A 14,558-nucleotide genomic window follows, 5' to 3' on the forward strand; every position below is an offset into this window, starting at 1 on the left:
TTGGGAAGAGGAGGCCTCCAAGGTGGAGTCCCAGAGGAAAGCTATTCTGCAGAATGTAAATGGGGCCATAATATGAGCTGAGGCCTTCTCACAGCTAGTTCATAAATTTCTTGAATAAATAATGTCTTTGTACCTTCCAAAACACCTGTCACAGAGCCAGACCTATTCAGGAAAGGACATTCTGGGAATTCTGATAACCTACCTACTACATCTGAGGCACCGTGCTAGAGGCCTGGGGGATACAGAGATAAAGAAAATGTGTTTTCTGCCCACCATCTGATAAGGGAGAAGCCAGCAGCCTCAGTAGGCTGAGACCTAGGAACGTAACTGACTGACTTTAGCTTTCCTTGGCAACTTTCTGAGAGAAACTGTGATTCTATAGCTCCCCTTGGAGTTGCCAAGAAGTGTCAGTTAAGGAATTAGTAAAGAGAAACCTGCATGATTTGATCAGTTGAGCCTTGGTCTTCTTTCTGTAAAATGGATATATTGAGGTCTATCCTTTCTAGGTTACAAGGATTATACGTTAAATGAGACAATGTGAAAAATGCTTACAAACTAGGTGCAATACAAATGTTAGCTATACGTGATCATACAAAAAGACAGCTCTCTTTAAAATTTGATATTGTTATAAATGGAGAAAATTCATGTTAGAGAACTGAATAATTTTGAATTCATTAATTTTAATTTCTAACTTTCGGATAAATGAATGAAACAATTTCCTATGGAAAATAAACAGTTTACTCCTACTCCCTTTGCTCCCAACCCATGTTTTTTGTGGTACGCGGACCCCTCACCGCTGTGGCCTCTCCCGCTGCGGAGCACAGGCTCCGGACGCGCAGGCTCAGCGGCCATGGCTCACGGGCCCAGCCGCTCCGCGGCATGTGGGATCTTCCCGGACCGGGGCACGAACCCGTGTCCCCTGCATCGGCAGGCGGACTCTCAACCACTGCGCCACCAGGGAAGCCGTGCCCACCCATGTTTGATTCACTTCCTGCCTAAAAATTAGGGGCAGCTTCACCCACTACACTGTCTACTACAGTTCACAAAAGAACATGCCAGTAAGAACAGAGCCACACAGACCTCCCCCGAATCCACCATCTTCTCCACCCCTCTTCGGTCATTCTGAACGGTGTTGTAGGACGTGTACACTCGGGGCTGTTTCATGTGTTCTGGTTGAGAAGAGGTCCCATGCAGAATTAGCTTCCAGTTCACGATTCTTCCTTCATTTTGCATTCTTCCAGACTAATGAGTAAGCATACATAATTTTAGTGTATGTTCTGAGCAATATAAACTCCTTCAAAATAGCTAAATTTTATAGTTTAATTTTAAAATTCTGTGCATTTCATGTGTAGAGCTCTGGGTGCAAAGACAAAAATCACTGGCCTCACTCTTCCTATGAAAATAGATAGTTGACAGGTTCAAAGATTTAAAAACTGATTAATTGCCTTCAATTAAAAAAGGAGAACTCTCTACGTGAACCTTCTTTTCTATACTGGGTGTGTCCTTGAAAAGTTGACCGTATCTTATATAATGAGAATTATATTTATCAATTATCAACTTGTAGAAACATTCCATTGGGGAAAAAAAAAGTCTGCAGAGTAATATAAATAGCCCTCAGCATTAAGCAGTCCTTAAGAGCTGTATATTTATGGGAAGAGTAATCATTTTCACAGGCTCAACAATTATGTTAAAAATAATGCTGAAATCTAAAATATCTTTTAAAAAATTCTAAAATATCTTTTTAAAAAATCTAAAATATCTTTAAAAATAATCTAAAATTGTAGAATCAGATTTTGCAGACTTGGTATAAAATAGTCCCATCTTGGTAAACAGATTTTCTTAGTTTCCTTATGGTGAAACTGAGTTAAAGAATGGAAGCCAAGGTCAGGAACAGGACCATAAACTAAGGATGTTTTCTTGTTCTCCCTATGAGAGCAGAAATTTTTACAATTTCCATTGCTAAATCACAATTTTAGCAGTCTTTAGATGAAAGCTATTCTCAGAGAAAAAAAAGTAACAATGACTGTAGAATTTTTATTAACTTAAGTAACATCTCCAGGAATTTAAAATCATTTATTTTAAAAAAGTTATCTAGACATTGAATCTGGTGCTACTGGTACTTATAACACTGCTATCTCAGAATAACTTGGACCTGAAAAACCATTCATTTATATGTTCACCTATAGAAAATGCTGGAGAAATGATATAAAAATAAATAATTCAAATGTATTTGGCTTTTTGCTCAGACACTTTATTTTTGGGACTGTGTGTTACAATTATAGAAGAAAATCAGTGTTAGCAAACAGAAAGAAAACTGAGAAATGCTTTTGTTTCATAATTGAAACAAAACCAAAAAAGTCATATTAAATAAGATATGTTATCTAACAAGTAAGCTACTTTTAAATAGCCACTGCAGTAAATATTGGTAAGAGTTCTGTCATATGACCCCAGCAGAGTGTCATAGCAAAGTTGGTGTAGCATTTAACTATGGTTGTAAATACAGCTGATTCTGGTGGCTGAGTAGGTCATGTGGCTGGCTGTGTTTTGACATGACATGGGTATACTTGGATTTGCCCCACAGTCTGTCACATTGTGTATCAAAATATCTTTTCTTCCTTCTTATATGGCTGGTGCCTAATTTTTTAAAATTTATTTTCTATGTAGCCAAGTGGGGAGAGCTTGAAACACTAAACTTTCTCCTTACCTCTATAAGGAGTGATCAAATTTCCTTTGGGCCCTTTCTTATGCACTAACTTTAAAAGAGCTTCAGAGTGTTTAAAAGTGAGCTTGTGGTTCTGAATCCTTTCATTCATACTTACAATGTCTGTAATTCCCAAAGTCCAAGTGCCTATGGGATTCTCTCCCCATGTGTGAACAGACATGAAGTCCCAATTCTTAAAGCCATTAGGAGATGTATCCCGCTCTCTTTCAGCCAACAGTACGGTGCTGGTTCCTGTTTTCATGCAAGCATCACAAATTAACAAGTGTCCTAACAGATCTGATAGTAGGACACACTTTAGCATTTGATAACTGAAAATGGAAGCCGGGTAAAACTAGCCCTCTTAATTTTCCATTTGAGTATAATACTAGGATGGAGACATTCTCAGGAAATAAAAAAGTTTTTATTCACAGTACTTAGTGCATTGCCTGACATATAATAAGCTGTCAATAAATATTGTAGAAAAATAAATAATGGATGAATATATTGAGTAAGGTTTATCTGAATAAGGAGAATTCAGAGAACTATGTTTATGAACTACATTAAAGAAGAGCATCAAAGACCTAACATACATATTAATGGAACTATCATTTTGAAATTTAAGAGGAAGTTTTGAAAATTTAATAGGTGCCTGAGTCTATAATGTAGCACAGACATAATAAAATAAAGCCATATATAATTTAATCTCTTGTAGTACTACTAGTAAAAGTAGTTTACTAGTAAGAGTAGTTACTCTAAATTTTCAAATCCAAGTTCTCTATAGATCAATAAATAATATTTTTAAGAGAAAGTGTCAAATGAACTATAGGGCCATTAATGAAAAAGCATTCTGCCAATATTTCAGGCCAATTCCAAGGTATTAAGGAAGCATAATTCCAGAATTAACAGAACTTACTCCAAACCTCTAGGAAGTTCATATCCTGGAAGGGCATTATAGAGATAGTTCATCTTTCTCATACATCACTTATGGGAATTAAATTTAGTCAGTTGAACCCTACTAAAACATGAAAAAGGATTAGGACAGCTTCTCCTGGTTGGATCGTGGTTTATGTTTCACAAGCTCTTTACCATCTATGATCTTGTCTGACTTAGTAACCTTTCAGGAAAGGACAAATTGTCCATATATCATATCATATGCCTTAATCATATAATTGTGGAAAATTTGTTAGTCTCCTCAACTCTCTTTCATGGATCAGAATTCTCAGTTTTTCCACTTAATTCCTTGGATGAGACTGATATATCTGTCAGCTTAATTATTAGAGTAATTTTCACTAATGTGTTACCTGAGAGAAATGAATGATAGATCAGTGACCTGGGATAATGAGCACAGTTTGAAAATGCAGAACTCAGAAGGGTTTATTAATTGGTATTATTTGAATAGGCCTCATTCTTTGCTTATCTAAGGATCAGTTTGAATGAGCAGAGCAGAGTTCTGATGCAAAAAAAAAAAAAACAAACAAACATATTTTTTAAGACCTGAAAGTGTCTATGGGAAGACTTAGGTCTATATATAAACAAAAGTCAATCATTGATTTGAAATCATTTAATTTATACTGAAAAATTCAAACACATAATTTAGAAGAAATTGAATTTTGTTTTGTTTTGTTGAAATTTACCAGCAGCAGAAGTGAGGGTGACATGAAGGTCTCCTCTGCGGGAATATTCAATTGTTGCTTCAAATTGCACATGTTCCAGTGACTTGATAGCATTTTCTTGTCCTTCACAAGCTCTTGTTGGAATTTCTATGATAACTTCTCCATTAGCTTTCAGGGCTCTAAATACATTAAAGAATCATCGCTGAACAAAGTGTATCTCTTCTTCCTTGCATTTTATGGAAATACGTACACAACGCTCTTAAGGAGATACTCAGCTAGGCTTGTTGTCTCTCTCTATTAAGAGTAGAAACCAATTCAGGATTAGGTATAAAGTAATTTTAATGCACAAGAAAATGATAAGGTTTTTCTGGAAATAGAAAAAACAATTCTACAATTTATATGGAACCACAAAAGACTATAAATAGCCAAATCAACCCCAAGAAAGAAGATCAAAGCTGGAGGAATCACACTTCCTAATTTCAAAATATAATACAAAGCTACAGCAATCAAAACAGTATGGTACTGAAGAAAAAAACACTAATTCGAAAGGATACATGCACCCCAGTATTCCTAGCACCATTATTTATAATTGCCAAGATATGGAAGCAGCTTAAGTGTCTATCAACAGATAAATGGATAAAGACGATGTGATACACACACACACATACGATGGAATACTAACCAGCCATAAAAAAAAATGAAATTTTGCCATTTGCAACAACATGGCTGGACTTGGTGAGTACTATGCTAAGTGAAATAAGTCAGAGAAAGACAAATGCTGTATGATATCACTTATATGTGGAATCTAAAATACACAACAAACTAGTAAATATAACAAAAAAGAAACAGACTCACAGATATAGAGAACAAACTAGTGGTTACCAGTGTGGAGAGGGAAGTGGAGGGGCAATACAGGGGTAGGGGATTAAGAGGTATAAACTCTTAGGTATAAAATAAGCTATAAGGTATATTGTACAACACAGGGAATATAACCAATGTTTTATAATAATTATAAATGGAGTATAAACTTTAAAAATTGTAAATCACTATATTTTACATCTGCAACTTATATAATATTGTACATCAACTATACTTCAAAAGAAAAAAAGTATAGTACTGGCATAAAGACAGAAATACAAGCCAATAGAACAGAATAGAGATCCCAGAAATAAACCCACCCATTAGACCTGAAACTGTAAAACTCCTAGAAGAAAACAGGGAAAAAGCTTCATGACATTGGTCTTGGCACTGATTTAATGGATATGACATTAAAAGCACAGGCAGCACACACACAAAAAATAAACGAGTAGGACTACATCAAACTAAAAAGCCTCTGCACAGCAAAGGAAACAATCAAACTGAAATGGCAACCTGCAGAATGGTAGACAATATCTGATAAAGGGTTAATCTCTAAAATATATAAGAACTCCTACAACTCAATAGCAAAAAAACCAACAACCTGATTCAAAAATGAACTAAGGACCTAAATCAACATTTCTCCAAAGAGGACATACAAATGACCAATAGGTATGTGAAAAAAAAATGTTTACCATCATTAATCATCAGGGAAATGCAAATCAAAACCCACATCAAAACACCTGTCAAGGGGCTTCCCTGGTGGCGCAGTGGTTGAGAGTCCGCCTGCCGATGCAGGGGACATGGGTTCCATGCCCCGGTCCGGGAGGATCCCACATGCCGCGGAGCGGCTGGGCCCGTGAGCCATGGCCGCTGAGCCTGCGCGTCCGGAGTCTGTGCTCCGCAACGGGAGAGGCCACAACAGTGAGAGGTCCCCGCGTACCGCAAAAAAAGAACACCTGTTAAGAGTCAGATGACTATTACTAAAAAAAAGAAAAAAGACAAGTGTTGATGAGCATGTGGAGAAATTGGAGCCCTTGCACAATTGGTGGGAAAAGTGGCAAAATGGTACAGCCACTATGGAAAACAGTATGAAGTTTCCTAAAAGAAAATAAAACTGCCGTATGATACAGCAGTCTCACTTCTGGATATTTATCACAAGAATTGAAACCAGGATCTCAAAGAGATATTAGCACTCCCATGTTCATTGCAGTATTAGTCACAGTAGCCAAGATGGGGAAACAACCTAGATATTCATCAACAGATAAATGGATAAAGAATATGTAATATTCCATACATACAATGGAATATTAGCTTTAAAAAAGAAGGAAATTCTGCTTTATGTGACAATATGGATACAACTTGAGGACATTGTGCTGAGTGAATAAACCAGTCACAGGTAGATAAATATTGCATGATTCTACTTATATGAGGTATCTAAAATACTCATAGAATCAAAGAGTGGAATGTTGGTTGCCTGAGGCTTGTGGGGGGAACGGAGAGTTCCTAATCACTGGGCATAAACTTTAAGCAAGATAAATAAGTTCTAGAGATCAGTTGTACATTGTACCTATAGTTAACAATTATGTATTGTACACTTAAAATTTAAGAGGGTAGATCTCATGTTAAGACTTCTTAACACAATAAAATAAAAAGGGAAAAAAGGAAAAAAAATGTTAAGGAAGACACAGATACTTAAATACAATGCTATTTGCCATGGCATTGAATTCAAGCAGATTTGCCTTATAGCCATCAAAAAGTGGTCCAATACTGAAATATACCCTCTTAAGAAATGATTTTCTCTCCCTAATGCAGGCCCTCCAAGCCTCCCACCCTTGGGTATTTTGTGTGAGGGGGTCTTCGGTATAATTGCAGTTGCCTTGATACGAGATTCTGCTTCCGTAGCTAGATGTAGTGGGAGAGGTGTAGTCTAATTGAAAGCCATATGATAAAAGATCCTTCACGGAAGGAAAGTCATGAATCACAAAACACTGTGGCATGAAGCGAGGTTCTTTTGGAAGTAGGTTTGGGGTAACACTGGTTGGCAAGTACTGCATTTCATCATTTCTAAGATGCATTAAAAAAAACTTTAACATCTTTGAATTTGGAATGAATATTAAAGAACTGATGGTTGGTAATAGTTTAATTGGCAGTGATTTTTCTTAGTGATATATAAAACAATTGTGCACATTAACTTACTGCTATCTGGTTGGTAGGATATGAGAGGAAAATACAAATATGTTAACATGATTTGCAAATCTTTGATCTCTGTGATTCCTCATGGACACACAGGGAACACTGACAAATGCCATCTCCATCTACTTCAGAAGGGTAGGTGAGAAAAATTAGGCAGAGTGACAAATGTCATACTCAAATAGTGCCATGGGCACACATTTGTTTAAAATTCCTGGAGACACTTACCTGGGCTCAAAGTCATTGTCCTTTACAACACATTCCTTCTTCTCAGGCACACTGCTCCAGGTCCTGGGATCAGCTAAATCCACCAGAGCTTTGGCATTTAGCAACCCGAATCCAAATCGACTATTCACCATCAAGCCTGCTCCATTCTTTTTCCATCCAGGGTTATTGGCCAGTGGGTCATACTCAGAGGTCCAGACAACCAAGTGCTGCATATCTCGCCAGGTGAGATTTGGACTGGAGAGGAAGTGACCCAAAGAATCTTTAAGGGACAAAAAGAAGTTTCCTTGCAAAAGCAAGTGCTAAAAACAATCATCTCCATTCAGAGATGATGAGGTATCTTTTGCAACTGTGCTTATGTAAATTTTGTGTGTATCACTATTGTTATGTCTTTCATTCATAATTTAAAATACAGTCTTGAAAACTTCTCCTCATACCACATAAGTTACAATCTTAGCATGAGTAAAATTGGTTTTCAGCATTGTAGAAAAGTAGAACCTGGCCCCTGATTCCTATGTACTTACATTTAACTGGAGCAAAAATTAAAAATGACAGCACTTCCTTTGTGCCCTCCAATCTTCTGCTGTTCATTAACAGCCTTAGTATTTTCAGCATTATGAACCCACAGTTGAGCTTTTGACTTCCTTCTTAGGAAGACTCAGATTTAGACATGGGCTGGCTACCTACTCTTAAATATATATATATATATATATATATTTTTTTTTTAATTTTTCTTTTTTTGCGGTACGCAGGCCTATCACTGTCGTGGCCTCTCCCGATGCGGAGCACAGGCTCCAGACGCGCAGGCTCAGCGGCCATGGCTCACGGGCCCAGCCGCTCCGCGGCATGTGGGATCCTCCCGGACCAGGGCACGGATCTGTGTCCCCTGCATCGGCAGGCGGACTCTCAACCACTGCACCACCAGGGAAGCCCAACTCTTAAATATTTTTTATCTCTTTTCTTTATATAGCAAAGGTGTCAAGAAGCTCTTAGCTACTTGAGATCATTCTTACAAGGCACCATGCTGAATAGTGTGGGGATATTCAAGGAGGTAGTTCATGTTTTTAAGAAGTATACAATCAAGTAAATGAACTAAGTCTTTCAATAACTATAATATATCTGTTGAATGCTGTATTCATAGCATAATGTATTGTAGAACTTTGAAGAGAAAGAATTCTTTTGGGATGGAAAGATCTAGGATGGCTTTTCTAGGAGGAAATATTTTAGTTGATTTTTAAAGGGTGGGTAGAATGTCAAAAAGTTGAAAGAGAGAGAACAGGGGATGAGGCAATGGGTCAAAATCTCTGACAGGGGAAGGATAAGATGTGGCCAGAGTACACTGAATAGTCTGGTTTACTGAAGCAAGGAAGAGGTGAGCTGGAGTACTGAGCCGGATGGTGAGGGCCTTGAATGCCAGGAAAAGGAGCTTATACTTTATCGTTTGGGTAAAGGGGAGCCACTGAGGATTTTTGAGCAAGGGAATGGTATAATGAGGAGTCCTGGCAAAATTAATTTAGCAGCAATATAAAGATAAATCAGAGATGCATGGGATTGTCAGGTCTGTTATAATGAATATGAAACCTTCCCTGATCACCCTATTTAAGATTTCAATTCTCCCCAAATACTCCTGAGCTCTCTGACCTTGCTATACTTTCTTTTTTCTTTCATAGTGCTTATCATCTTCTAACATACTGAGCAACTCATTTGTTTTGTGTATTATTAATGTCTGTCTCCCCTGCTAGAATCAGCTGGGAGAAGGGCTGAGATTTTTATCCATCTTGTTCTCTGATGTGTACCAAGCATTCAGAAGAATGCCAGGCGCAGGGTATATATGCTGGGTAAATATCGGTTGGTTGGATGATTGAATGTGTGCAAGTGTTTAACTAGCCTTAAATACAATTTTAAAACTTACTGCTATTAGTCATTAGAGTCTTTCATGATCTCAAGCTTTTCCTTAGCTTTGAGACCTGCATTGTTTCTATCAAGCCAATCAAGCATTATTTATTAAATAAAAAATGCCTAAGTGTTGAGTCTTCAAGGTTTCTATCTTACCACTAGGTTGTGAAACAACCATCAGGGGAATCTGTCTCAACTTGCTATTTTCTCCCCAGAGCCCATCATGGACTGGTTTAACAATCCCCTGGTGACAAGCAAGAGGCAATACACATTCCTAAACACTGAGGAGTCTGTTGCTGGCTAAGATCTAAGTCCTCATCATAAGCGCTGCAAAGGCTCTATCTGGTGGGCCTCACGGGGAAGCTGTCCTCTCCACCCCAGTTTGAGTGCACAGCCCGTGCATCACCATCTCTGAAGGGAGCTGCAGTCAAGGACTCAGGCCTTCCTCCCCCATCAAGCTCTTCCCATATTTACATTCCTAGGCCCTGCGCCTTCGTTCCTAGGTCTCCTTATCTGAGGCCTTGGGCAAAGCTCTTCTTCAGGCCCTCAGCCAAGGCCTCCTAATGGGGGAGGAGAAGGAACCTTGAAGATACTTCTCCCCACTCCGACTCAGTACCCAGCACTTCTCCACTCCGAGCCTTCCCCCTCACCCCACCCCACCGCAGAGTCCATAAAACTACCAGAGCCTTCTGTTGGGGCTTCCTCAACAGTGAGACAACCCCCATGTCCATGCTTTCACCTGACCATCAGCTGGTGCACCTTTCCATGAGGGAAAATGGAATAGGGAGAGTCAGTGTTTTCTCTGGTTTTAGACTCTGGCCTTTACCATCACAGTAAGTGATGAAAGGCTTAACTCTTTCATTTTTGGTCTGTTGCTTTAAAGCTACTCTGACCCCTGGCAGCTCAATATGCTTTCTCTCTGCTCAGCTGAGCTCCTGACAAACAGCACAGAGAATGATTGATAAAGGCCTGAATCTACTGAATCAAAATATCTGAGGGCAGGGCATGATTTTCTATGTATATTGGAAAAAAACTGTCTAGGCAGTTTTATGTTATACCTAAAATAATAGGAGTTGGAAGAAAGAATACAAGCATATAACTAATTAAGACAATTAGGGGTCAGAATAGGGAGTAACAGAAGGCACATTAAATTATATTCTACTGCCAAAGACCTGTGTGATCTTAAGCAAAGCACTTCATCTCCCTGGGCCTGAGTGGACTCATCTATAAGATGAGTGGTTGAGTATGACAATCTTGAAAATTCCATATTATTCAGAGCTCCAATCTGCCCAATACCATACATACTTCATTGTAGATCTTGTTTCCACATTGGCCATCCCACACGGAGGAATAATTAACTAGCTGAGCAGAAGTGGCTTATTTTCTGAATGTGGAAACTAGTTCTGGCCTATATGGCACTTTATTGAAATTCTTGCTTCCAGTCTTTTAAAGGGAGTTTTAGGTAAAAGCCTCTTATCAAGGGGGTCTCTGGGCAACACACCAATTTCCCACTTGGACTCTCAGTGCGGGCAGGTGTGTGTGTGTGTGTGTGTGTGTGTGTGTGTGTGTGTGTGTGTGTGTGTGTGTGTGTGTGTGTGTGTGTGTGTGTGTGTGTGTGTGTGTGTGTGTGTGTGTGTGTGTGTGTAGGTTGGGATGAGGATATGTAGTAAGGAGGCATGGTCTTGATAATCATGATAATCAAACACAAAGCAGATTTTCTACATTTCTACAGTTAGAGAATTGTTTTTTATTTAGTTGCAGATTTTGTTTTTTAATTTTCTTTTACCTATTCTTTGCAAAATATTCAAAGAGGCTTCATTGTCATGCAATTAGGGAAATTAAGCCTATTTTTCATTTGAGTGAGTGCATTTGGTAAATGAAAAGGAGCTTCTAACAATAGTGCATCTCATTCCTGACAGTCTTCCTCTGTTAATTAGCAACTCACTCCTCAGTGGCATCCAGAATAATTAAATTTTTTAAAAATTACATTGGGTTGCTAATCAAGGCTGTGTTTATAGAAAATAAGGGCTTTGGAATTAAACACTGAAATTAAGCATTGCTTCTAATTAGAAGAGTGTAGGTAAAGTAATCTGGAGACAAAACTCTAAGGGGAAAAATCTTAAAGGCTACGTGGGTTAGCCTCTAATCACAATTAGATAAGCCTAGATGTTGAAGATTTTCTAACCTAGAGACTTTCCAACATTTCACAATCCACTGAGTCAAGGATTTCTTTGATGTGACTTATCCAAAGGTTTCACGCAACTTTGAAAGTCCGTTTCCCATCCTCTAACCTTTAATGAAAACAGAGGATTGGTTCATCTGTTTGTTTAATACCTCCAAAGATGTGAAGGGATTCAATGTTTCACTTTTTGTTCTTTATTAAAAATTATTCTGATTCTTTGCTCTCCCCTCAAAAGACAGGTTACTCTCTGCCATCTTTCTTAAGTATAATAGTACCACAGGCATTTATCCAAGGAATTCCTGTCTCTCTTAGTGTGTGTGTGTGTGTGTGTGTGCGTGTGTGTATTATATATATATATATATATATATATATATATATATATATTTCCAGGATATGCCTATTAAGTATCCTAATGGGCATCTTTACAGTCACAGCCCAGTGAGATTGTAGGAAAATACAGTTGTAAGGTAACCCTTCATAGCAGCTGTTTCTCAAATTTTGGCTAAGGTAACTACCAGCATAAACATTGCCTGGAATATCAGAAACTTCTGAATCTGAGTCACTGGCCATTGGACCCGGGAATCTGCAAACTAAATAAACACCCAAGGTGATGACTGTATGCTGGTGTTTGAGAAACACTCTTTTAGGGAAGGAAAGTATTCCTCTGTACATTTGCCCCAGAAACTATTCTTTGAGCCAGAAATCATTCTTTCTCCTTCCCTCTCCTCTTCCCTTTCCCCAGAGTCCCATATTTAATGCAGCATAGTAAGTAATATGCATGACAGGAGCCTTTTATTCAGAACTCATAAATATGAGTTAAGATGTTTCTTTATCAGTCTCAATCTTCTTAACTCCTCTTTCTTTGAGGGGATGAACTTTCCCCTCCCTCACAGGACTATAGGAGGCAGTGTCCCATAGCTGCTGGTAGTACAGGCTTTGGGGTCAGACAGACCTAAGTTTGAATCTTTTGTGGGAACTTGGTTACATTTCTCAACCTCTCTAAGTCTCAGTTTCTTCCTTAGTAAAATGCAATTAATAATTTCTGTGTCACAAGACTGTTGTAAGGATTAGAGTTGGTCTTGTATATAAAGAGGTTAGCACAGTGTCCGGCCATGGTAAGAGGCTGATAAATACTGAATGTTATTATCCTTGATAAATTTAGCCCAGAGTTGTTCTTCAGTCTCCATAGTTGTTCCTTGAGGAGAAGCACATGGTTAAATGATTCTTCCAATCTTGATTGTCTAGGGACTCTTCTAGAAATTCTGGCATTCAGATTTTCTGAAATAGTCATTTGGGTATAGACAATTGAATGGAGCTAAGAAAACTGCCCAGTTGAGGACAGACATCCCAATAATCTGTATGTACTTTGGCAGGAAGTTTATGAATGTTAAGATAGATTATGGCCATCTTACTGATGATTGAATCAAAACGAAAAGAATTAAATTCTTATTACATGCACCAGGGAGATCATAGACTCTTAATGTCTCTTAAATCGTGAGCAGTGTGAGAATCTGATGGAACCTACAAACCATTCCCCCCAAAATGCCAGACACGCACTCCCAAACATTTCTGCATCTAGTTTCAAAGAAGTTCATGGACCCCACGAACTTCTTTGAAACTAGATACATTGTTATGTATTTCATATGTATTTCATAACAATCCATGGAGCCCCTGCTTTATACATAGTCCATTAGGAATTAACTGAGATTAATAAGGCTAGATCATTCTTAATCACTTTCTCCTTATACAGAAATAGAAGGTTTGAAATTTTAGAAGTCAGAGATTACACTTTTAAAATTTCAGTTCTTGGTCAAAATAACATTACATCTGTTCAGCTAGATGGGTGTTTCTACTATTCTGGTCACTAGACAAGGATGGGCTAGGTCTGGCTAGTTACATTTGCATGCATCTGATAGGTGTTGGGTAGGGAAGACAAGATTTTAAGGATGGTTTTCTTTTAAAAGCTCCCTGGAGCTAAAAGCTTGTATCCTAAAATCATAAATATCATGATCTTGTTTCACTACGTGTGTATAACTACTTGCCTTTATAGGACCTTATTTCTTTCACTCTGGACCTCTTACCACCAACCTCAGCAATTCATGTTAGATGATCTCTATATGCTGATACCTTCAGTTTCAAGCTGGAGGATTTTGTAAAGGGAAAAGGTTCGAAAAAAAATAATCTGATCTGACCCCTCTATTCTATAGATGATAAATTGAGCCCTCTTAATTTGTCTAAGGTCACATAGCTAGTGATACGCCTAGAACTTGAAGCCAGGTGTTCCTTGCACTTTTCACTGCTTAGATTATCTTTCCTCAAATTTGGTTTGGGTCTGCTGATGCCAGTCAAAGCTTGAGTCTTTAGACTTTGCCCTCTGTCCATCCCCTTCCTGTTACAACTGGACTCAGATTCTGAACATAGCTTTTCTGTTGGATTCAAGAACTTCAGATTTCCCTGTTTCTGATCGGGCATCTGGATTTGCTCTTCCTTTATCAGTATCTTTCCAGCCTCTCCAAGTAGGTAGACTCTTGATACAAGCCTTACTAGGCCTATCTTTCTTAGCCGCTGTGGCCGTTTCATAACTGAGATACCAGGGACTAAACCACAACTCCACAGGTGGCTCCAGGGCTCCTGGAACAATGCTGGACTCTCCTCAGCAGCTGCAGGGCTTTTCCAGCTATGGCCCGGGCCAAGGAGTTCTGTTCTTCTACTACTGTGAACCTCACCTCATCTACTGAACCTGACATGAAGGAACTGCTTTGTCCTCTCTGTAGAGAATATGGATGTTCTTCTAAGATAACTTCCTTATTAGGAAGGATAATAGTAATTTACAAGTTTTAACACGTCCTCTATCACACAACCCTAGCACCTGACTTAACATTTAAAGATTTCT

The 14,558-nt window shown here is 38.5% G+C and overlaps 1 protein-coding gene across 1 annotated transcript in view; it reads right to left on the reverse strand.

Annotated features, from left to right (window-relative positions):
* The window catches only part of PCSK1 (proprotein convertase subtilisin/kexin type 1), a 40,096-nt gene that overhangs the window by 1,379 nt on the left and 24,159 nt on the right, over positions 1 to 14,558 (reverse strand). The window contains exons 10-13 of the mRNA XM_060146166.1: positions 7,591 to 7,824; positions 4,336 to 4,493; positions 2,820 to 2,953; positions 1,081 to 1,242 (exon numbers count right to left, since the gene is read on the reverse strand). Of these exons, the coding sequence (XP_060002149.1) occupies positions 1,081 to 1,242; positions 2,820 to 2,953; positions 4,336 to 4,493; positions 7,591 to 7,824 (688 nt within the window). The remainder of the gene's footprint in view (positions 1 to 1,080; positions 1,243 to 2,819; positions 2,954 to 4,335; positions 4,494 to 7,590; positions 7,825 to 14,558) is intronic.

The sequence above is a fragment of the Lagenorhynchus albirostris genome, chromosome 3 (assembly GCF_949774975.1).
Source record: "Lagenorhynchus albirostris chromosome 3, mLagAlb1.1, whole genome shotgun sequence".
Taxonomy (NCBI): domain Eukaryota; kingdom Metazoa; phylum Chordata; class Mammalia; order Artiodactyla; family Delphinidae; genus Lagenorhynchus; species Lagenorhynchus albirostris.